The 25722-nt window shown below is 41.1% G+C and overlaps 1 protein-coding gene and 1 pseudogene across 4 annotated transcripts; one reads left to right on the forward strand and one right to left on the reverse strand.

Annotated features, from left to right (window-relative positions):
• Positions 1-44: 44 nt before the first annotated feature.
• Dennd10 (DENN domain containing 10) lies at positions 45-22840 on the reverse strand. 4 transcript variants are annotated; one of them, XM_028860749.1, is made up of 9 exons: positions 22728-22840; positions 19946-20162; positions 17624-17703; positions 14727-14875; positions 13636-13747; positions 10898-10998; positions 7417-7524; positions 4740-4834; positions 45-377 (listed from the first exon to the last, which is right to left on the reverse strand). In XM_028860749.1, the coding sequence occupies exons 1-9, from the start codon at positions 22838-22840 to the stop codon at positions 201-203; spliced, it is 1152 nt and encodes a 383-aa protein (XP_028716582.1). In that variant the 3' UTR covers positions 45-200. The 4 variants fall into 4 exon arrangements, with proteins under 4 accessions (XP_028716582.1, XP_028716583.1, XP_037061528.1 ...); XM_028860750.2 differs by having other exon boundaries at positions 19946-20142; positions 22728-22818; XM_037205633.1 differs by lacking the exons at positions 14727-14875; positions 22728-22840.
• LOC114686121 lies at positions 7549-8164 on the forward strand (annotated as a pseudogene).
• Positions 22841-25722: the final 2882 nt, after the last annotated feature.

Raw genomic sequence — 25722 nt, forward strand, 5'->3', positions numbered from 1 at the left:
CTCCTGCCATTAGGACAGCAGTTAAAACACTATCCAGCACTGGATCAAATTGGCGATTGTTTTTATGTTTCTCAGGTCAGATCTCAATACTTGGAAATAAACCATTAAAAATAGAACATTTCCTCTGTAATTCCAATACTATATAATGCCACCGGGTACTCGGAATGAAAGGGAAGTTCTGTGGGGCTTGCTGTGGACAGTCATATCTTCAGCATTTGTTCAGCTGCTGCTAGATGGTAAAGGAAGTTCTCTGTTGCAGGTGGGAATCGCTTTTGCTTCAGTGCCTCAACACTGAGGACAATCTTTCCCCCATCATCTGACACTTCTGAAAATGGTGCTAGATTGGTGAAGATTTCTTTTGTTTTTAGGGCAATGTCCTTTAATAGAACAGAAAAATACACAGTATGTTAGTATCTAAAAATGTGAAGTTATTTCCTAGAATCCTATTTCTGTTATCAGACTGACTTCATAAATCACCCCCCACCCTCTAGACAGGGTTTCTCTGGCTGTTCTGGAACTCACTTTATAGACCAAGCTGGCCTTTAACTCAAGACATTTACCTGCCTCTACCTCCCAAGATCTGGGATTAAAGTTATCTACCACTATGCTTAGCTCTCATAAATTCTTAAAACAAAATAACTTAGGAAATCAATGTCAAAGAGGTGTTTATAGTCATTTTAGTCATTTTTAAGCATATAATGCATTGATACTAAGAATAGTCACAGCCAGACGGTGGTGGTGGTGGTGGTGGTGGTGGTGGTGGTGGTGGTGGTGCATGCCTTTAATCCCAGCACTAGGGAGGCAGAGGCAGGTGGATCTCTGTGAGTTCGAGGGCAGCCTAGTGTATAAATCGAGTTCCAGGACAGGCTCCAAAGCTACAGAGAAACCCTGTCTTGAAAACCCAAAGGAAAAAAAAAGTCACCGTGGAGGCCTGGTATGGTAGAGCTTGACTTTGATCCTAGTAGGATGCAGAGGCAGGTGGATCTCTGTGAGTTCAAGACCAATCTGGTCTATACAGTGAGTTAAGCACAGTATTGCATACTTTTAATCCTAGCACTCAGGAGGCAGAGACATGTGGTTGATATACTGTGCACCCCAATAAAGGTTATCTGAGGATCAGAGGAAAAAGCCAGCCACTATATTAAATATAGGTCAAGCAGTGGTAACACAAGTCTTTAATCCTTGCATTCAGGAGGCAGAGATTCATCCAGATGCCTGTGAGTTCAAGGCCACACTGGGAACAGAGCCAGACGTGGTGGCACAAGTCTTTAATCCCAGATTCCAGCACTAGTTAACCATAGAGGTCTGGAGGTCTGTACAGACAGACAGGAAGTGATACGACTGGGCAGAAAGAGGAAGTGATGTAGCTGGGCGGAGAGAGGAAATAAGATGGCACAGCACAAAAAAAGTATATAGGCATTGAATATACAGGAAGTAGCTCTCTCTGGAGGCTGAGGAGTTGGTAAGGTGAGGTTGGCTGTGGCTTATTCTACCCCTCTGATCTTTCAGTAAGTTTTATTGGGGTGTACAAATAAAATATCACCATAGAGACAGGCAGATCCCTGAGTTTGAGGACAGCGAGGACTACTTAGAGAAACCCTGTTTAAAAAAAAAAGAGAGAGACACCACAGGCCCTCCAGGTAAAAGCTAACTGCCAAGCCTAACAATTTGAGTTTAATCCCTAAGACTCACATGGTGGAAGGAGAGAACCAACTTTCTGAAAGTTGTCCTCTGATTTCCATGCATGCAGTGATAACACACACACACACACACACACACACACACACACACACACACACACAAATAAACATAATAATAATAATAAAGAACGGTCACCACAAGAAACATGGGCAAGATGGTTTAGTGAGTAAAAGAGACTGCTGTGAAAACCTGACCATCTTAGTTCAATCCCTAGGTCCTACAGTGGAAGCACCAACTCTAGGTTGTATGTAAATGCACATACACACAATAATTCAAAAGAAAAAAGTAGAGTTACCATGTTGTATTGTATCTAGAAGTTTTTTACCATGCCAAATAGGCACTGTGTACCCAGGAACAGTCAATTCCTTTCTTCCCTGTAGAACCCTGGTGACCTATAATCTACTTCTCAATGAATTCACCTACTTTGATACATTATCTAAGTAGGATCGTGTATCTGCCATTTTATGATTGGCTTATTTCATATAACATGTCACCATGCCCTGAGGGCTTACTCTTGGTTATTAGATTCTCCTTTTCTAAGGCTGAATAATAAAACATTCTATTGTATGTGCCCACTACATTTTGTTTTACCCACTCTTTCTGCTGATGGATAACCAGGTCACTTCTATCTTTACTGAGTACACATAATGCTACTAGTGACAAAAGTCTGTTCAAGTCTCTGCCTTCAATTCCACTGAATATTCACCTAGAAGCAGAATTGCTGATTAAGAATCACTCTATGGGTACCATTCTTCGAATGAGTCTCTTTCCCGATTTGCACAGCAGAGTAACCTGGCACCTGCCACATGGGCTTTTTGCCTGTTCAGTAACTGGCACTCCTGAGGGGCAGGTGACTCACTGGAACTCACATTAAAGTCATATCTTTTACCTGTTTTGCTGACATCATAAATGCATTCAAGTATTTTGAACATTTATCACTTAATTTCTCAAGATCTCATATATTATGTAGAATTATCTATGTATCACTTCTAATCCATGACAAATAATCCAAATAGCCCATAACTGTAATTTCTGTATTTGACCAACATCATTAGGGATGGCTATTGCCATTGCTCTTTGTTGCCCACTGTAACTAGATGTTATGACCCTATTGCTGATGACACCATATACTTACTGGTTGTAAGTATATGGTGTCAACTGAAACTAATCAAGAAATTTCTTCCCTACTTGCTAGTTTTCATAGTGCCAGAATGTGCTAAATATATAAGTTGCTGAGGAAGAAAAGACAACAATGGTCTTACCTCGTATTATGCCCTGTATACTATAAAAGTGACCTATAAGGCAAGATGTGCCCACAACTGGTGCAATAATGACAGGACTATTATAGAGTAACAATCATCCACTTTCTGACTGGATTTGAGCCTGCTCTACAGGAGGAAATTCTTGATTGCTACTGTAAACCTGGTCAAAAGTCTATGACTTGGGGGTCGAAGGAAGAGGTGAGTTCATATTAGGGGGGGGGGTACATACTATTGCTGTTTTCTAAATGGTCATATCACCAAACTGCCTTCTAACTATTTATGGTTATATCCATAGGCTTGTGCTGCTCTCAACCTTGGTCAGAGAGGCTCTTTTGTTGCAGTGAGTAGTGGTTAATGCAGAGACCCAAACTGGTCAAAGTGCTGAGAATAAGTGACTGAATGCTCAAACCTATGTAGGACAGCTATATCACCACCCCACAAGGCTCAGAGAACACCACAGAACCATGGAAGAGAGGGTGGAAAGAAGCTAAGAGCTGGATGATGGGAGGAGAGCTGTGAAACGCTGACATGGCTGTAGCATTCATGAACTCAGCTGTGATTAAATCTGCAAAACCTGTACAAGATCAAGTTACAACTCCAACATGGATAGGGAGAGGACAATGAAGCCCTACCCCAGCTCAGTTGATGGATGTTGGAGGAGGGGATAGTCAGTTTTCTTTGGTGTTGTAGTCACTGGTAGGTTATTCATGCTTCAGCGGATAGCCCCACACCCATGTGAATATGGGCAGCACTAATTGAACTCAGTGTGTGTGTTGGGGGGTAGGAATGGGGCTGAAGAGATGACGTGTTGCTCTTTCAGAGGATCCAGGTTCAGTTCCCAGCACCCACACAGTGGCTCACAACCATCTGTAATTGTAGGGGATCCAAAATCCTCTTCTGACCTCTGTGTGTAATATAGTGCACAGATATACATGCAGGCAAAACACCAATACACACACACACACACACACACAAAATACACATGACAGATAAACAGATAGAAAGGAAGGAAGGAAGGAAGGAAGGAAGGAAGGAAGGAAGGAAGGAAGGAAGGAAGGAAGGAAGGAAGGAAGGAAAGAAGGAAGGAAGGAAGAAAGTAAGTTAGTTAATTGGGAGGGAATCTATTGGAGAGATCCAGAAGTAGGGAGTAGATATCTACCAAAGTAAAAAGTACACTGTATACATGTGTGAAATTCTCAAAGAATAAATTTAAAGTGATACTAAAAAAAATGAGTGTTTCTGCTCTAATGTTGATGGGAGGCAACAGCCAGTTCACAGTCTTAGGAGGGACCCACCCACTTTTCCTGGGCATGCTGCACAGGCCACCAGCACTGAGAGAACAGTGCTGTCAGCCAACCCTGCCAAGCCTGCTGCCCCTGGCATCTGCTAACAGGTCAACAGCTCCTCAAAGACCTATTATGAAAAGCTTGAATGAACTCTTCAGAGTTCAAAAGTGGAGACTTGATTCTAAAGTTACTGTTTCACCATTTTTTCCCCCATGAAAATTCTTGTAGCAGGATGAAATGCACTGGTGGCCCTCACAGGCATTCCAGCCCACTCACTGGTTACAATTCTCACCACTGGGATTGGCTTTAGTACCAGCCCCTGTAATGACCTGTCCCAAGCCCCCCATTCCCATCCACCATTATCTTGGCCACTAGAAAACCTATTATTGCCAGTTAGCCTGTCCCCTGACACTTCACTCTGCTACCATGCTCTGAGAGAGTGTACAGTGAGGCTGCTACAGGATGCTTCATAAGGCAGATCAAGGGTTACCTGTATAACCTGGCTGTCTGACTTCTCTGGGTCTTCTGCAGACTGCACAATTAGCTGACCAATTTCTTTATGCAATTTGCCCATCGTCATGGCCTCTGATGAAAGCAGAAAGAATGTTGTTATGAAGACTTAGAATTTTACACAGTAAAAAATAATTAAGCCGGGCGGTGGTGGCGCATGCCTTTAATCCCAGTACTCAGGAGGTAGAGCCAGGAGGATTGCTGTGAGTTCGAGGCCAGCCTGGTCTCCAAAGCGAGTTCCAGGAAAGGCGCAAAGCTACACAGAGAAACCCTGTCTCGAAAAACCAAAAATAAATAAATAAATAAATAATCAAGCCATCCAACTGAAAATCTCAAAGACCACACTAAAGGACTTTTCAAAAGGCAACAGATAACCCTCCAAGCTTCTGTTTTATTCCCAACACAAATGTAACAGCATATTGGAAGTATTATCACCAATGCCAAACCAGATTTCCCCTTCATATCTGTCTGATAAACTGAATGAAAAACACTGATTACAAGTGAGCAAAAGCCTGACCAAGTCTTTATAGTTAAGAATCTAAGTGGTGCTGGGCGTTGATGGCCCATGCCCTTTAATCCCAGCACTCAGGAGGCAGAGCCAGGTGAATCTCTTTGAGTTGCATGCCAGCCTGGTCTACAGAGTGGGTTCTAGTACAGCCTGGACTATGAAGAGATACTGTCTCAAAAAAATTGGGGGGGAGGGGGGGCGCGGCGAGGGGGAAGAATTTAAGTGCATTTTTCTGGCAGGAAGGTTGTGAAAGAAGAGCTTACGGCCAGGCCCTTGGGTGCCAGAAGAGCACATAGCATGTTCATATCCTTGGAAATATGCAAAGGAAACCTCTTTGGTCACATGAATTACAGATGCTGTAAGACAGAAAGTTCTGTGTGTCACTGTAAAGGACACACATTATTTAGATGGTGCCAGTTGGAATAAGCATGTTCTGTAAATCAGAACAGAAAGTAGGCAGTTGCTGTGGATTATGCTCATTGTTAATAATAAAGCTGATTGGCTGATAGCTGGGCAGGAAGGTATTGAGCATGAGAGCCAAACTAGGAAAATTGTAGGAAGAGGAAGGATGGAGTCAGGAGTAGCCAGCCAGAGGCAGAGGAAGCAAGATGAGAATGCCGCACTGAGAAAAGGTACCAAGCCACGTGGCTAAACACAGATAAGAATTATAGGTTAATTTAAGTGTAAGAGCTAATCAGTAATAATCCTGAGCTACTGGCCGAGCATTCATAATTAATATTAAGCCTCTGAGTCAAAATATTTGGGAAATGGCTGCTGGCTATTTGGGAGCTGCTGGTGGGACAGAAACTTCTGCCTACAAATAGTGCCATCCTTTCTGGCTCTGGCCATGGCCATATTTTTATAATTTTAGCCTTGTAAGAGGTAATATTTTCCTAAGGTCTGTTTCCACTTTCATTTTTCCACATGAACATGGTCATGTTTGAAATTTTAAAGCAAATGAAAAGAGAACAATTCTGGTTTTACTCATTTGAAGTTGCTAGACTCTAACACGGAGTCCTAACGGATTTGGGAACTGTTGAGAGATCACACAAAAGCTATGAGCAGCAATCCCACATGTCTAACACATTAGGACATAAACTGTACACTCTGACACTGAGAAATCCCTCCAGCTCCAGCAGATGCCCAGTAAGTTATCAAATACTGTCTTTAAGAAGTCAGCCCAAACCAAGGATTTGGCTGGGCGGTGGTGGCGCACACCTTTAATCCCAGCACTCGGAGGCAGAGCCAGGCGGATCGCTGTGAGTTCGAGGCCAGCCTGGGCTACCAAGTGAGCTCCAGAAAAGGCGCAAAACTACACAGAGAAACCCTGTCTCGAAAAACCAAAAAAAAAAAAAAAAGAATTTGGTGAGATTGTAAAATGGTGTGCCACTTTGGCAAAACAGTTTGGTGGTTGGTCAAAATGCAAAACATTGTTACTCTGTTACTCAACAATTCTACCCTTAGGAATATATCCTCAAACTACTGAAAATGTGCACCTATGAAACATGTACATGAAGGTTTACAGCAGTGTGTTGCTAATAGTAAAAAAGTTAAAACAACTCAAATAGCTATCAAATACTGGAGAGAAATAAAATGTGGCTTATTCATACAATAGAATATTATTAAGACATAAAAATGAATGAGAAACTGACAGATTAAATGACTTTGGTGAACCTTCATAATTTCATTTGTAGATCTTTCCATTTCTAATTTATAAATACATTTGGGGTTATAAATTATAAATGTACTGCCTCCTGTCAACATTGTATACTTCTATTTGATGATTTCTGTGTCAAACATTATATGGAAATGTTTCCAAGTATTTTCTGTATTAATTGTGAATGAATAGAACAAAATAAATTGCCTGTGATGGAAAAAAAAAAAAAAAAAAGAAGTCAGCCCAAGCCAGGCAGTGGTGGCGCACACCTTTAATCCCAGCACTCGGGAGGCAGAGGCAGGCGGATCGCTGTGAGTTCGAGGCCAGCCTGGGCTACCAAGTGAGTTCCAGGAAAGGCGCAAAGCTACACAGAGAAACCCTGTCTCGAAAAACCAAAAAAAAAAAAAAAAGAAGTCAGCCCAAAACATAAAGCTGCTTGCTTGGCTTGTACCTCATGTTAATACTGGAACAGAGATAGAAAGAAAAAGTCACCTTTTGCGAGTGGAGCGATGGTGATCTCACTATCTGCCAGATTCACAAACACATCGTAGAGGTCTGGTCTGCTGCTCACCTCCAATTCCACAAAGCCAGCGATGTAACCTGCATTGCAAATTGATCAAATTACTGGAGCAGAAAGAAAGCCTGTGGTGAAGGTCTCAGTAGGAGACTCAATCTGATAGCTCACTGGCTACTTTTCTTCAGTTTTCTATTATTCAGGAATATTAGCTGTACTAGTGGCACTTATTAGTGCTATATAATCAAAATACATATGGCTCAAAATGTTCTAAACTTTAAGTACAATGTGAAAGAACAAGGCTGAAGTAAAGCATTTACTTTTTGGTCAATGATATTTAGGTCAAGAATGTCAGAAAGTAGGTAACTCTCTCTTAAAGAAGTCCATCCCCAAGCCGCCATGTCTTCCAGGGCCAGCGTGAACACCATGCAGCGCCTGGTGGAGCAGCTCAAGCTGGAAGCCGGCGTGGAGAGGATGAAGGTCTCTCAGACAGCCACAGAGCTTCAGCAGTACTGCATGCAGAATGCCTGCAAGGATGCCCTGCTGCTGGGGTTCCAGCTGGAAACAACCCCTTCCGGGAGCCCAGATCCTGCGCTTTACTGTGAAGACCGGGAAAAAGGTCGCCGGGAAAGAACATGGTGATGGATGACCGCCGCCATGTCCCAAGAAAACAGTTTCAACGGCCAAATCACCTTTTCTGTTGCCTGCTCCTAGAGCCAAATTCTACAGTAATCAGTTTTTTTTTTTTTTTTTTTTTTTTTTTTTTAACCTCACCACCAAATTTACTAAGATGCACCTCTTCCCTAATAGAACCTGTGTTGCTCTGCCTGGGATATAGGATGTTTTACTTACTGGGTGTTTGCATTTTAGGAAGGAAACATTTTATTTTCAAAAACAGTATTTGTAATTTTCCTAATATTTTTATACTCTAATAAAATTTGTTCGTAAAAATTTACAATTGCTGGGTGGTGGTGGCAGCGGTGGTAGTGGTGCACGCCTTTAATCCCAGCACTCAGGAGGCAGAGGCAGGTGGATCTCTGAGTTCGAGGCTAGCCTGGTCTCCAACGCGAGTTCTAGTAAAAGGCGCAAAAGCTACACAGAGAAACCCTGTCTCGAAAAACCAAAAAAAAAAAAAAAAAAAAAGAATTTACAATTACTTAATGAAAATATAAAATTGGAGGACTAATTGATATCTTGATTTTTTTTAAAGGACAGCGGTTTTTATTTTTTAATGCGATATGGTCTTACTTTGACAGTAGACTTGGGAGATGCTCCTTAGCCAACTGAAAGGGCTGATGTAGCGTTAGATTGCCCATTCTAGGTGAGGTTGGTTAGCTTTTTCTTTAGTTCCTTTATTTTAAAATTTATAATTGTGTTTGTAGCTCTTAAAAATGTACTTATGCCTTTAAAAAATGTTTAAAATGTGACCTACATTCAGAACATTGCAATTGGTTAAAAACAAAATGTGAAAATATTACAACCTAAAAGAATTAATGTCACAAGTATTTTATTGGGGTGATGTGCCTTTGATTTAATTGGGGATACTTTTAGAAGGAAAGTTTGTGTTTATAATAACTTTTGAAGAACTTGGAAATAAAATTTTTGCCTAATGCATCATTTTCCATGAAAAAAAAAAAAAAAAAAAAGAAGTCCATCCCCAGCTGGGCAGTGGTGGCACACACCTTTAATCCCAGCCCTTGGGAGGCAGAGGCAGGCAGATCTCTGTGAGTTCGAAGACAGCCTGGTCTACAGAGAAGCTACACAGAAACCCTGTTTCAAACACCACCCCCCCAAAAAAGCCCACACCCATGTGTCTGTCTGTCTTTTTGTGCCTCTCCTCTCTTTTTCTCTTAATCCTCATGTATAAAACATATTAAAAAATATCTTTTAACAAAAAATCCAACTCTGGTTTAAAAACAAAGAAAAAGGATGTCCAAAAGTAACAATGGACTCAACCATTGTCTTCATTTCAGATCTTTGTCCCCAGGAAAACCACAACCACATGTCTAGGTTGTCAAGGATGACACAGGGACCATCTTTGAGTTCTATCAGATCTGATACAATGTCTGCTAAGGGAATCAGTAGGCTTCTAGAATTAGTGCTGTTTAGAGTGATGGTTCCCACATGTTGATTATTTCAGAGAGCAAGTTAATTATAAAAAGATGAGGGGTTTGTTTTACAGTGCTGGGTACTGAGCTGAGGGCCTCATACATGCTAGGCAAGTGCTTGAACCTGAGTCATACCCTTAGCACTGTTTTGTTTGGGGGAATAAACATTTTTCCCATTGCTGAAGTTTTACATTCTCAAGTAAAGAAAGCAAAAACATCAGCAACAAAAGGAAAACCTGCTAATGAAAGCCAGACCCCAATAAACCACATGAAAAATGTAAAACATAAAAGGGTGGCACTATTACTAAAAAATGAAATTATTCAATAAATATCCTGGATCCAAGTGATTATTCCTATTTAAAAAAAAAAATGAAAACAGGAGCTGGAGTATAGTTAAATGGTACAGTATATTCAGTTCTCAGCACCAGAAAGTGAATGGATGAATAATAAAAAGAAGGTTTGAAGCCAGGTGGTGGTGGCACATGCCTTTAATCCCAGCAGAGGCAGGCAGATCTCTGTGAGTTCAAGGCCAGTCTGGTCTACACAGTAAGTTCCAGGACAGCCAAGGCTGTTAACAGAGAGAAAAACCCTGTCTCCAATAAAAAAAAGAACAAAAACAACAACAAAACCAAAAAACAACATAAAACAAAACAAAACCCAAAAATAAAAACCCTAAACACTCAAAATCAAATTACTGATTAACTTGGGGCTGAGAATATAGCTCAGTGGTAGTGTCCTTGCTTAGCATGCCTAAAGCCCTACAATCAATTTCTAACATCAGGAAAACACACACACACACACACACACACACACACACACACACACACACACACACACACACCAAAACAAAAAAACCCAAAACTAAAAATGATAATTTTGTGCATTTTACTACAATTTTTAAAAAACATTTATTTTGTTTTTTTTTTGTTTTGTTTTGTTTTTTTGAGACAGGGTTTCACTGCCCTCAAACTCACAGAGATCCGCCTGGCTCTGCCTCCTGAGTGCTGGGATTAAAGGCTTGCGCCACCACCGCCTGGCTAAAAAACATTTTTTAAATGAAAAAAAAAAAAAACAACCTTGAATTTTTTTTTTTTTTTGGAGACAGGGTTTCTCTCTATAGCTTTGGAGCTTGCCCTGTAGACCAGGCTGGACTCACAGGGATCCACCTGCTTCTGCCTCCCGAGTGCTGGGATTAAAGGCGTAAAGGCGTGTGCCACCACCTGGCTCTAAATGGAAAAAAAAAAAATCATTGTATTTGCAAAAAAAGTTTCATTATTCATTTTACCAATATGTGCATGCCCCACCAAATAAACATAAGCAGTCTTTCCTCCCCTGGGATGTTTTCATGCACCTGTGCACATTTGCAGGCCTTCTAGTTCTTCAGCATGGAGGTGCATATAAGAATGCAGGATGGTCCAATCCTGTCGATGCCACACCAGGGCAGGCAGAGTCCTAAGGAATAAAGACAAAAACTCAGTCATACAGTTGCTGGCCTTCATTTTGGACACTTGCCTGCTCCTTCTCCTCCCAAGAGGAAACATCCAGGGTAAAGTCCTATGGATAGCTATTCAAGAACAGAGAAGAAACTAAGCCTTAAATGTACTAACACCTCTAGACTTGACAAAAAAAAATGTTGTGTCAATGGTGTGTGTGTGTGTGTGTGTGTGTGTGTGTGTGTGTGTGTGTTTGTGTTGGGACAAGGTGTTGTACCCTGGCTGGCTTGGAACTCACTATGTAGCCCAGGTTAGCCTGAACCTCATGACAATCCTGCCAGAGCCTCCAAAGTGCTGGGATCATAGTTATATGTCACCAAACCTGGAGAGGGCAACATATTAAACTACTTTTTGGGTCAGATTGGCTACAAAAAGCTCAAGGTGAAGTTTGCAAACTGCTAGAGATGTTTGGGGTGATACCCAAACGAGTTCCAGCAAGACAAGTTTTCTGGAAGTCTCCTACTTATATTTACAATTCTAGCCAAACTTGCAAAACGTGTTGTTTGTTTTCAGACAACACATAGGTTTAAACAGAAATACTTGAAGCAGGAGGCTGGAGAGATGGCTCAGCAGTTAAGAGTAGTGGCTGCTCTTCCAGAGAACCCAGGTTTAATTTCCAGCACCCACATAGGAGCTCACAACCATATATAACTCCAGTCCCAGTGGATCCAATGCCCCCTTCTGGCCTCTGCAGGAATCAGGCACAGACATGGTACACAGACATACAGGTAGGCAAACCACCCATACACAGAAAATAAACAAAAATTTTAAAAACAAGTGCTGCAGGGAGGTGTGAGTAGCTTCAGGAAACCACATTTCAGAAGCTATGGATACTCCAGTTTAAGAATACAGACAGGAAGGTGATGAGGTAAAGGTCAACTACAGAGGGAACAGGGTGAAAACTCTGGCCCTCTCACCTTAGACAGGACAAACACAACTCCAGGTTTGGTGACATGTATAAATCATTTTAAAGCAGGCGTAAAGGGTGAGGCACTTGGAAAGCACATTATATAAATTATTTCCAGTACTGGAAACAAGCTCATTAACTTTGTATTATGATCCTAAAATGATGGAGACTCAGAATAGCCAGTATCTTCCATGTGGCCACACACTAACCACCTGTCATTTCATGATTTTAACCCAGGACTTTGGGTCTACAAAGCCTTTTCACCTTTTCATAATCTCACCACTTAGCCTCTGCCTCATTTTTCTCATTCATAAAGCATAAGAATGCTACTTCCTTGAATTTTTTATTATGAGTAAGATTAACAATTTAAGGTGTCCCATTTATTTGCATTAAATAAACCTAAAACAAATGAATTTAAGAATGAATTAGATTTAGTAAACAAAAAGTTCCACCCCCTAACCCCATTTACCACTAACAATGACAGTCAGGTAAAACTGAATCAAAGGGACAATTTACTTAAAACAGAGGTCAGCCTCATGGACTAGCTGTCTAACTTTGAAAATAAAGTTTTATTGACACAGCCATGCTCACTCACATTATATACATATTGTCTAGGGTTACTTTCCTGCTAGCCAGGCAGCTGAGAAACTGGCAAAGACATATGGTTCACAAGCCTAAAATATTTACTTATTATATATATGTATGTGTGTGTGTATATATATATATACATATATATTTAATTTTCATTTGTTTAATTTTATGTGTATGGTGTTTCCCCTGAATTCATGTCTGTGCAATACATGTGTGTTTGGTGCCCAAGGAGTTACAGATTGTTGAGAGCCACTATGTTGGGTACTGGGACTCAAACCCAGATCTGCTGGAGGAGAAGCCAGTGCTCTTACCCACTGAGTCCGTATCTCCAGTCCCAAGCCTAAACTACTTACTTTCTTTCAAGCAAAAGTTTGCTAACTCATTGTATCTGCCAAAGAAACAGTTGTAATCAGTACTCCTTTAGGAATGTGTGCACATACACCACTCCAAGCACCCACCCACCCATATAAGCATATATACCAAACAAATGTTAGGTAGAGCCTTTCCTCCCCTGGGATGTTCTTGTCTATCTGTGCACATCTGCAGGTCTTTATTTTGTTGTTGTTTTTTAAGACAGGGTTTCTCTGTGTAGCCCTGGCTATCCTAGAACTAGCACTGTAGACCAGGCTGGCCTCAAACTCAAGAGATCCACCTGCCTCTCCCTCCCAAGAGCAACTTCTGCCTTCCAAGTGCCTTATTTCTAAAGTTGAATAAAAATCTTTCCAAATTCAGTAACCCTGAACTACTAGCTCTAAACTGAATCACAAAAATGGTATTTTACGGGTGCTGAAGAGATGGCTCAGAGGTTAAGAGCCCTGTCTGTTCTTCCAGAGGTCCTGAGTTCAATTCTCAGCAACCACATGGTGGCTCACAACCATCTGTAATTGGATCTGGTGCCCTCTTCTGGCGTGCAGGCAGAACACTGTATACATAATAAATAAATAAATCTTTAAAAAAAAAAAAAAAGTATTTTACTCAGACTAATCCATGCTCTTTTTTTTTTTTTAATCAAATATGCAACAGAACACAGTACATAGTAACATCTAGTATCCCCAACTATCAGGAAAGCTTACACGTTTTAGTAATTAAAGATGGTACCTGGTAAACTCCTGGACAGCTTCTATTTTGGGGTGATAGACAACAATTCGTTTTTTTAACATCAATGCTGTGTGTAAGATAACAGTTTCCATTCCAAATTGAGATACAATGTCTTAAAATAAAAAGATAATATTGCATTAAATACATAATGGCATAAAGTTTCCATTAAAAAGAATTCTTGTCATATAAATACAAAACTACTTTTAATATACTGGTTATATTTAGGCAAATGCTATTAAGTGCAGACATACTTCAAATGGTGGGTGGGTATGTTTAATCATCTGCTTACCAGGATGTTTATCATAGTTTCCAGCAATGCCCTTTGGGGACTCTGGATACACAGATAATGCCAGACTTCTAAAGAAGTGTAACAAATAATACAAAATAGAACCAACATTTTTCAGCATCATAAAAAAAGTCTTAAAGAACACCCAACCTCAACCAAATGCTCAGGAACCACTAAAGACAGCAGATGGGGACCAGCCAGCACTGTTAAAGGATGTGAAGAGAGCAGCTCCACCTTCAGAGGACCCCAAGATCTATGGCTTAGCTCTTGGCTGCCTGTCATTGTAAATTCCTCAGCTAAGCGCTGGATTAAAGACTATACCCATGGCTGTAGTTCTCTAACAGGAAGAGTTAATGGCTCAGATGTGAGGAAAGAAAAACTATGGAAGTCAGTGGAGACTGTGAGTCATGGAATTTAGCTAAAAGAATATTTCTATAAAAGACACAATATGGAAAATGTTGTCACAAAATATTTTGCTTTGACAGAATTCTAAGTCAGAAGGCAACATAAGAAATGATGTACTCTGCTGTGTAGGAAATGCAAGTTAAAATGACCTTGGCTTGGGGCTTTTGTTGCTGGCCAGGGTTTTTATTTCTTTTCTTTCTTTCTTTTTTTTTAAATTTTTTTTATTTCATGTGCATTGGTATTTTACCATGAGTGTCAGATCCCCTGGAACTGGAATTACAGACAGTTGTAATCTGCCATGTGGATGCTGGGAATTGAACTCAGGTCCTTTGGAAGAGCAGTCTATGCCCTTAAACACTGAGCCATCTCTCCAAACCCCAGTCTTTTCTTTCTTTCTTACCTTTGATGGACCCTGCAAGGTATGCCTTTCGACTATCAAAGTCTCTGCTAAAGAAAGAGCCATTTTCTTCACTCTGGCAGATCCCCTTGGTGAGAACTGCAATGTAACTCTCCATCATTTTAACTGGGCTCCCATATTTCAGATATATTCTGTGAGATGGAAAAAAAGGTTGACAATGCTTCTTCCGCAGTACGGTAATGTGGAGAAAGGCACCAAGGTTAAACACTGGTACTTTCTCAATTATAAAGTAACCTGGCAGCATTTCCAGTGTCCAAACCTGTCCACAGCATTTCTTCTCTAATTTACTTTGAAATACAACACTTGACAGATGTGGACCATTCCTCTGAGGAAGGCTCTCTCCTGCCATCTGGAGATGTAGTCCCCATACGGGAGAAATTAACAGTGGATTCCTAAAGCTGTGTTACTCCCAGAAATACTGTATTCTTATTTCTTTTTATGTCTTATGCTCACAACTGGTGTTCTCAGTCACACAACTGTTTTATTGCCCCAACTTCCTTTGACAAGAGCTCAAAGCATCATTCACGCTTATTATAAGCGATACTAGAGGTAACTACATTTAGATAGTTAACAAATCCATGCTCTTTAAAATTTCCAGTGATAAACACAGACATCAGTAATCAGGTTAAAACTTCAAAAAACACTGATGGGGAAGCCAGATGCATTTATAAAGGCCACATGTTAAGTCTCTTTCCCTTGAAATCCTTTTCTCTGAGCAACTAAGATTACTTCTTCCTCTCTTATTTAATTATTTACTCATTATAGCCAGCAATTTATTTATTTATTTAGAGACAGTGTTCTCTGTCCTGGCTGTCCTAGAACTTGCCAAGTAGATCAGTCTGGCCTCAGATTCAGAGAGATCCACCTGCCTATGCCTTCAGAGTGTTATGATTAAAGACCTAAGCCACCAAGTCAGGCTTAGAGCTATACTTTGCTTGAGAAACTTCACTGGGGCTAGTGGTATACTTCAGTAGTCAAGGGTAGGCCTAGCTTTCTTGAAGCCCTGAGTTTGATCCACAGCACTAAAGAATAAAAAGACATTAATGGGCATACTTGGGCCTTTCAGCAGCTAATGTAATAGAAAACTGAGAAAATTAAACTGGAAACTGAACTTTACAACTGACTACTTGAAAATTATATTTACTGTAGACTAACTGGGGAAAAAAACCTAGCTTAACTTATTACTAAATGCTTACTATTTCAAGCTACAAATTGAGAAAAAGGTAGGAAACAATAAATACTGTGAGCTCTCAGGTATGGCCACCAACCCACTAATTCAAACACAAGATTATACAAAGAGAGGATATTGCAGGGATTGTATGAACTGGGGCTGGGGAAGAGGCAGGAGGAATCTTGAATGTTATTGTAGACTCCTGTATTACTGATACTTTTTTATTATGTGCTTCTTAATAAAAAATTTATCAACATAATAAACAGACACCAATTATAGTAATGGAGAAGTCAAACATAAGATTGATGAGATGAAATCTTAGGCTATGAGAGACAGAAAAGAACACCCCCCTTGAAAAGACTGTGGGAGAACCATGCAGTGTAGCCCAGAGGACCATGTTTAGACAGCATTCCTCAGGCTTGCCACACCTGGCAAGTACAGCACATTCTAGGTGTGCACAAAACCCCATTAGCCGCAGGAACTAGAGGATCAAGGGAGGGGTGGCAAAGGATGCCACCCCAGGGACTAAAGCCTTCCTGAGTGGCCTCTGCTGTATGTCACAGGAAGCACACCTGGCTGATTCTCTCCCCAGAAATGAAGATAGGTCCTCCACAATTGCCTCATCATCATGAAAAAGTATCTGTCCATGAATGTGTACAATATCAGGCACATGTGTGTGGGGACATGTGGAGGAATTATGCACGAGCACATGTGTAGAGCTGAGCACAGGGAAGCAGGAAGGAACAGAGGACAGGAAGTGGCTGGCAATTGCTGAGTCCTCATTCCTTCTGCCCCCTGACAGGAGGAGGATGTAGAACACCAAAACACTATACACTACAGAAACCAGGCAACTTCTAGGCTTCCTGAATTGGAAGTCGCATCTGAAACAATGCTGCCTTCTGAACTCCAAAATACTTCCTGTTCAGTTCAGCTGGGTAAATAGCCCTGACTAGGTAAATCAGATGCAATGGGAGCCTCATGCTTTTTAGAAAACACCTCTACAGTGTTTTCAGTTTATAGCTTCTGGACCTCGGCTCTTCTATCAATAACAACCTCCCCTATGTCAGTGCCACAAGAGCAGCAGCAGGTCTTGTAGAATGGCTAGTTACATAAACAGTAAAACCTCATTTGGTTAAAATACAATCTAACTGAAACTCTTAGGTAATGGAGTTTCATTTTTCAATTTTTTTCTTTGATATGCATGTCCACGTGTGAGAGGTACATATGTAAAAAAGACAAAAAACTACTTATTAGGCTTACAGTGAGAAACACAAAAATTCCCTTCAGTTCTTCACAAAACTATTGGGTGAGTGAGTTGACACATATAACATTTATAATTGCATGTTATGTAGTGATACTAGTAAAACAGGAAAACTGAAACCTTGGAAAAGCCATCATTAAAAAGCCAATGTCCCTAATATATATATATATGAAAGATTGGGACAAACCAAAAGTGGCAAGTAATCTGAGATGCTCAGGAACTACAAAAACCAGACAAACTGCTTTTTCTCCTCCCCTGGCCCATTTCCCCAAACCAGAAGATAAATCCACAGCAAAGACAAAGCCCCTCTTTACAAATCATCCTCTGCAAAGCCACATGGATTAAGTCAGGGAGACTAAAGACTGAATTTGTTCCCTTCTGCTGAGTCACTACTGAATGAGATCTTCATTTTGGTGAATTAGCATTTAACACAGTTTTCATACAGACCTACACAATATCCTAGTGAAGGCGGCATATTTCTCTGGGTTAAAATCTTTGGCGGTCAGAACAATAGAAAAATGAGTCACCTGTCCAAAAAAAAAAACAAACAAAAGCATGCTTTTTAAAGATGCTTGAATAGGATTCAATAGATACTTACTGTAACAGATTACAGTATTATTCTATTCTAACAAACCTCTTGAACACAACATAGTTGCATTAAAAAGAAAAGACCAAAAATGTCAAAATCTTCACTTGTTTATCCTTGTTTTATTTTGAGACAGTCTCACTATGTAGCCCATGTTGGTCTCATATTTGAGACCTTCTGCCTCAGCCTCCCAAGTGCTAGATTATATGTGTATGCCACTGTGTTCTGCTGAAAAACACATATTTTGGACTATTCTAAATATTATTTTTGAAATCTGAATCACAGATGTGATATGAATGCTGCTGTAACTTGGAGTCTATAATCCAAAACATGGGTCACATGCACTTATGGATGCATCAAGATTTTTCAGAAAGAACTGATAGAGAGATGGCTTATCAATTAAAAGCATTTGCTACTCTTACAGAGGACCCAAGTTTGAATCCCTGAACCCACAGAGCAGCTCACAACTGCCTATAACTCCACCTCTGGGGGTATGATGCCCTCTTCTGGCCTCTGAAGACACCTGTACTCAAATGGGCATATATGCACACAAATAAAAGTAAAAATAAAATTTGAAAAAGAAACAACCAACCTACCAAAGTAAATATAAGTAAGTTAGTCATGGAGGCACAAATCTGCAATGGAAGCACTTGGGAAGTGAAAACAGAAGGATCAGGAGTTTAAGGCCAGCCTCAGTTACACAGTGAGTATGAGGCCAGCCTGAGCTATAAGAGACCTTGTCTCAAGACAAACCAAAGAGAAAAAGTACTTACTGAACAAAATGCAAAGATCTTATAATACATTGAAACTTCCAAACTTACATTTTTCTAAGAACCCTATAACTCTTTCTAAGTGATTTCCCTAGTTTTTAATACTATTCTTTATATTCTGGACATACTTCATACTGTCCCATTATGGCTCAAAAGTTAACTCTGAAAAGTGAAAAGAGGCACCCCATGTACGTGCCAAAGACTCAGAAACTTGTTTCCTTATCTTTCTCTTGAACTCTGCTTGCTTGAAGTTAGAGACCATGTAACTTAGCTGGGTGGTAGCATACACCTTTAGTCCCAGCACTCAGGAGGCACAGGCAGGGGGATCTCTGAGTTCAAGACCAGCCTGGTCTACAGAGTAAGTTCCAGGACAGCCAGGGCTACACAGAGAAACCCTTTCTAAAAAAAAATCAAAACAACAACAAAAAGGAAACCACATAACTTATTCCCCAGGTCACACTGATACTTACTACTCATAGAAAACAACATACTAATAAAAGTCTAATTATGACACAGATTTTCTTAATAATCATTTTAAATTCATAATGTATTTTAAATTAAAATAAAGTAAATTAAAAAAATCTTAACTCTGCCAAGAATAATTATAGTCTTTAAAAAAGTTTTTAAGGGACTGAAGCGGTTCAGTGGTTAAGAACACTGGCTGCTCTTCCAGAGGACTGGGTTCTATTCCCAATACCTATACAGTCATACATGACTATTTTTAACTCCAGTCTCAAGAAATCTAACACCTTCTTCTGGTCTCTGCAGGCATTAGACACACATGTGGTACATTCATACAGACATACATTCAGGCAAAACACACACACACATACACACACACATATAAATTTAAAATTTTTTTTAAAGTTTTACTAACCTGAAATGAATTACATAGTTCAAGCTGGTCTTGAACTTGACAATCCTCCTTCCTGAGCCTTCTAAGAGTTGGGATTATAGGCATGTGCCATCATTCCCAGCTTCTAAAATAGTTTGTGTTTTTGAAACTCCCTATGGACATCAGGCTGGCCTCAAACTCTCAGAGACCCACCTGCCTTCCAAGTGCTGGGATTAAAGGTATGAGACACCATACCTAGCCCTAAAACAGATTTTAATTATGGAAAACATATCTCACTTTTATTCAATATGGCTTTAAAACTGCCTAAATATCTCTAGTCCACCAGACTATAACTCTGATAAAGAGAGACTACATGTCCTCAAGCTATTGAGCGTTCAACTAACAACAGTGGATATCAATATTCATACAATGATGGAGTGTAAAAGGGAACAATCTCGATGAAAATAATATTCAATGCTTTCAAGTGTGTACTGTGAAAGACAGACTCTACAGCTTATATTCTTAAATCACTTTAGATATATTGGGTTGTTGTTTTTTTAACCTTGAAGCAGTCATACCTTTTTCAAAACTGAAGAATCTGGAACTTCAACTGTAGTGATATAAAACCATGTTCTTCTGTACTGACCAAAGACAAAGGGGTGGAGAAGTTTGTTTTCATCTGTTAGGCAGCATTTTCGGAGCAGCAGATTCCTTAATGAGGCTGTCGTGGAAGGATAACACCACACCCACAGAACTTCTCCATTAGTGTCCTTTTCTATGGTGGAAAGATGGTCACTGTGAGAATGTCAAACAGCGGCAAGGAAGTGAATTGATTGGTTACTCAAACACTTTGTGGAATCAGTTGTAACAACCCACTTTACAAAGCAACTCAGAGCACTTGAGACCAAACATCGTATGAACTCATGATTTGTATTTGGTTGTTTTTGTTTGTGATCACCAAAGCTAGTCACAAACTATGTAGTTAAAGGTGACCCTGAACTCCTGTTTCTCCTAACCCTATCACTCAAGAGTTGAGATTACAGGCATGCAACAGCATGCCAGGCAGATTCATGATTTTAGTTCTAGGTCACCTAAGTAAAACAGGTTAAAGTGCCAGGCGGTGGTAGTGCACTGTCTTTAATCCCAGCACTCAGGAGGCAGAGCCAGGTGGATCTCTGTGAGTTTGAGGCCAGCCTGTTCTACAGAGCGAGATCTAGGACAGGCACCAAAACTACAGAGAAACCCTGTCTCCAAAAACAAAAACAAAAACAAAAACAAACCAAAAACAGGTAAAAGTGCTTGCTACACAGCCCAGTGACCTGAGTTTGACCCCAAGCACACACACAGTCAAAGAGAGAACTGGCTCCCACAAGGTGTCCTCAGACCTCCACATGGACAAGCCTGCCACATGATCACATACACAAATAAATAAAACTGTAATGAAAAACTAGCCTTAGATATGTGTTAAGATTCTCTATCTTCTCCTACAAAAATACTTATTGGCTTATATTTGTATGCAACAGGAAGAATCTTTAAGTAAAATACACAGAAAGGGTTCTTAAGAAGGAAAAAGGAGAGGTCTAAGCATACAGGCAGAGCCATCTGAAGCCCTGGGTTTGATCCTTCACTCCCCTTTCGCAACTGAGATAATGAATCATCCTTCAACTCACGTTACACATACAGTCTAGATTTAAATTTTGCACTTTTTGCTGGGGATTAAACCCCATGAATTTTACAAGCTAGGCAAGAGCTCTACAGCTCTGCCAAATTTTCAGAACAACACTAATCAAAGCTATCCATTCATAATGTAATTTTGTCAACAAAAAAAACATCTCAATTACAAAAAAGGAAATAAAGAACTTGAGGGGCTGGCTCAGTAGTTGATAACTATAGATTTGTGTCACTATTTCTCTGATACTCTCTTTACTTAGAAACAAGTATCTTTCTTTTCCTGAGACAGGGTTTCCCAGTGTAGCTCCTGGTATCCTGGAACTCACTACGTAGACCAGACTGGCCTCAAACTCAGAGATTCACCCGCAGCCACCTCTGCAGTGCCACTGCCCAGCTTAGAAGTAACTACCTTTTAAATCGTGCCAGAATAAAAACTAAAGAGCTGTTGTACGGGCAAATATGTTTTTAAGTCTTTTTTTTTTTTTTTTTTTTTTTTTTTTTTTTTTGAGACAGAGTTTTTCTACATAGCCCTAGCTGTCCTGGAACTTGCTCTGTAGACCAGGCTGGCCTCGAACTCACAGAGATCTCCCTGCTTCTGCCTCCCGAGTGCTAGGATTAAAGGCCTGCCACTATCACTTGGCTGTTTGTAAGTCATTCTGATCTTCACACTTTAACTCAACCTTAATTCTGAAGTGCTGACAAGTCCAAGATGCCTGAGATACTTAGGTTTTGTTTTCAAGCAATTTTAAAAAATCACACTAGAAATGAGTACAAGGTGGCTAAAGATGGCTCAGCAGTTAGCACTGGCTGGTCAAGAATTAGCATTGGTTGTTCTTTAAGAGGACTAGGTTCAATTCCTAGCACCCATAAGGCAGCTCACAAGTGCCACCAATTCCATAGGATCTGATGATCTCTTCAGGCCTCCGTTTGACACCAGGCATGCACACGGTGTCAAACAGTCAGAGAAAAACTCATGCAAAATAAATAAAATTTTACACAGAAAGAAGAAATGAATACAGGATAAAGACACTCCTTTGAACTTCTGAAAAATAATCAGTGCAGTTATTTGCTAAGCCTAAGCAACACGCTTGTACTCTTAAAGGAAGGATAGTGTCTAGGTGTATTAGAATCTCAGGAGCGAGACTATTCAAATGAATTCATAAAGGTTCATTCATTCGTGCAGTCCAGTGCGGTCACCTACTGCCTGCTTGGGCTGCACAAAACTCACACACAAAGATACCTATGAACTTCCTCACCATGAATTCCTATAAACTAGACGAGGTTACAAATGTGACCATGCAGCAGGGACATCTAGATCAACTTATACCAAGTACTTCACCGTGGAAGTGGAGGCTCGAGGTAACCCTGCGCGGGTTCCAACATTGGCTCCACCACTTCCTGGGGTGTCTTGCCAAGGGCACCCCGGGGCTCCTGGGGCGTCACCCATACTCCCGGAGAGCTGCAAACACCCGCAACCGAGCCCCAGCTCTCCAACCGCGTAGTCCCAGGCCCGGGCCATCAACCAGAGCCTCAAGCCCCGCCTGCCCGCAGGCCCCAAGACAGTCCGGGCAGTGAGGAGGCCGAATTTCAGGCCCAGGTCCGCCCCTCCCTGGCAGGACAGCCTCACAGATCCGAGAACCCAGGCGGAGCTGGGGCGCGGCCTGGCTGGAAGAGAGCCTGCGTCCTTACCGATCAGGCCGACTCCGAGCATCAGCTGTGTATCCGTCGCCACAACTGCAGCCATCTTCCGCCGCTCCCTGGTCTGCGCCGCAGGCCCCACCCCTCCACTTGGCCACGCCCATCACAAGTCCCGTCCCTTCCTGCCAGGCGGAGCTGAACCTGCAGATACCGCCCTGGCTTCCTTTTCCTGGCCGAGACTTCCTTCTTTCTCTCTTTTTTTTTTTTTTATTTGCTATCTTTTTTTCAGATGCTGTATCATGCTTTTTTATTTTATTTTACAATACTATTCAGTTCTACATAACAGCCACAGATTCCCTTGTTCTCCCCCTTCCTGCCCCCCTCCTCTTCCCCCCAGCCCACCCTCCATTCCCACTTCCTCCAGATCAAGGCCTCCCCCGAGGACTGAGATCGTTCTCTTAGGCCCCCATCACAGAGACATAGCCAGCGTTTCACCCTTCGGTTTGTGTAGTACCTTAAAAATGGAGTTTCCGTTCACTAGTTCATTACAAAAATGAAAACAAAAATAATTGGAGAACTAATAAGTGTTGGGAACACTGTTGACCGGGGAAAGCAAGCATTCCAGTAAGGGTGAGGGACATTAATTGGATAAAATAAATAATACTAGGACAGCTCAAGTGATAAACGCCGTGAAGAAAACAAAATACTGCAGTTTGTCAGGGAATGAGGTGTTTCACAATGGGCGTCAAGACTTCCTGAAGTATGCTATTAGGTATAATACACACGTACCAACTATAAAAAGAAAAAAATCAAGTCATTTTCATAGTGTTGCCTTGATGTTTGACGAGGGGTTAACATGAGCAGTGTTGCCGCGACCTACACAACACAACTTCTGAAAGTAGACCTTTGCCTTAATTATGCACAATTTCTAGAAAAGAAAAAATCATTTTTTCTATAATCTTGGCTTTTCCCGCAGCATTAAATCTTACTCTAGCAACACACACACACACACACACACACACACACACACACACACACAAATGTAAAGATCTAATATATGAACTGAGGAAAGGTTGGCCTTATTGGCAGAAAGGGGCTAGAAAAAGCAGGGACAAAGAACAAAAAGCACAAATTGTCGGGAGGCAGAGCCAGGTGGATCGCTGTGAGTTCGAGGCCAGCCTGGGCTACCAAGTGAGCTCCAGGAAAGGCGCAAAAACAGAGAAACCCTGTCTCGAAAAAACCAAAAAAAAAAAAAAAAAAAAAAAAAAAAAAGCACAAATTGGCAGTAATCAGTGAGCGAGAAAATGGGGAGTAATTACATAATAGGTATGGGAGTTTCACTTACAGATGATGAAAAAGTTTTGGAACTGGAAAGAGGTTGCCCAATATTGTGAATATATTAAAAGCCACTGAATAACCCACTCTAAAATGGTGAATTTATGTTATGTAACTTTGATAAAAATTCATTTAAATATTTTAAAAATCTCTTTAACATATTTTAAAGTTTATTTCTTACTTATGTGTATGGGTGTTTTGCCTGGATGTTTGTCTGTGCACCACATGTGTATAATGCCAGAAGAGGGCATCCAGTTCCCCTGGGACTGGAGATACAGACAGTTGGGAGCTGTCATGTGGGTGCTGGGAATTGAACCTGGTCCTCTAGAAGAAGCCAAGTGCTCCTAACTGCTTAACCATCTCTCTAATGCCTCATTTAAATAATTTATTGGTGTGTGTGTGTGTGTGTGTGTGTGTGTGTGTGTGTGTGTGTATACATGTGTACAAGGGTATGGGTACACACTTGCCCATGTGTGCACATATGAAGTCCAGTGGTATGTCGGGTGTCTTCCTCTTATTTTTTGAGACAGAGTCTCTTATTGATCCTGGAACTTGACATTGCAGCTAGACATTGCAGATAGGTCAGGATCTGCTAGCCCCTCACTCCTGCCCCCAAACACACACTCAGGGCTGATGTAACAGATGTGTGTCATTTTGCTGGACTTTTTTGAGAATGCTAAGGTTCTGAACTCAGGTTCTCCTGCTGGCACAGTAAGCACCGTACCCACTGACCATCTCCCTAGCCCTCCACTTTATTTTTTTAGACAGAGTCTCTCTGATTGGCTAGACTTTCTGGCCAGCAATCCCTCAGGACCCTCCTGTCTCTGCCTCCCCAGAATTTGGATTACAGTGACACTACTTTCATGTAGGTGTTGGGGATCCCAACTCAGGTCTTCGTGCTTGCCTGACAAGCACTTTACACCTTAACCATTTCCTCAACCTATACTGTTGTGGGGTATTCACCAGAGAAGACTGCTCAGACATGGGTTTGAGCCAATAGAAAGTCATTATTAGCTGGCCGTTGGCTACACTGGATGTTCAGGATCCCAGTGTAGCCCTGAGCATTTCTCAGGGTGAGTTTTTAAGCACAAAAACCATGTTCTGAGTTTGCTGCAGGCCGCAGGAATATATCAGCTGGTTATGGCAAAGTCACTACCTGGAGGAATCAGGGAATTTCTCCAGAGGAAGCCAAATCCCAAGGAGTTTTTGGTGTTACTTGGCTTGTTATATATCAGCTGTCTTCTGTTATGAAAATCATGTGTGCCTTCATAGTTTTCCCAATTGACTTTTCTCTAAGAAGGGCTAACAGTGTAGACTGATCACTCTCTGGACATACACATTCCAGGTATTTGGAGAACAGCCTCAGGAAAGGCTTTCTCTGGAATCAGATTATCTCCCTTGGCCACTTTCAAGGAATACAGGAAACACCACCCAGGTGGGTGCCCATTGTTAGTCCCAGGTGGACTAACAGTGATAACAGCCCACATGCAAGTCTCCTGACTTACGGTAAATTCCACAAGGAGACACCGCCTAGGAAAGGTGGACGTTAAGTAATAGCTTTACACAATTTAGCTCGGACCCTCCCTTTATATACCGAGACTTCCAGGGCACAGGGGGAGAAGAAAGAAGAGAATGGAAGAACTAGATGGGTAAGAACTTGAGAGGAGCCGGGCGGTGGTGGCGCACGCCTTTAATCCCAGCACTCGGGAGG

This window comes from Peromyscus leucopus, chromosome 1, assembly GCF_004664715.2.
Source record: "Peromyscus leucopus breed LL Stock chromosome 1, UCI_PerLeu_2.1, whole genome shotgun sequence".
Classification (NCBI taxonomy): Eukaryota; Metazoa; Chordata; class Mammalia; order Rodentia; family Cricetidae; genus Peromyscus; species Peromyscus leucopus.

Coding starts and splice junctions, on each gene's coding strand:
- Dennd10 (XM_028860749.1), bottom strand. CDS start 22,840: ATGGGCGTGGCCAAGTGGAGGGGTGGGGCCTGCGGCGCAGACCAGGGA. Junction 14,876..17,623: donor TTCACTAGGATATTGTGTAG/GTCTGTATGAAA, acceptor TCCATCTCACAG/AATATATCTGAAATATGGGA. Junction 378..4,739: donor CAGACAGCCAGGTTATACAG/GTAACCCTTGAT, acceptor GTTCTATTAAAG/GACATTGCCCTAAAAACAAA.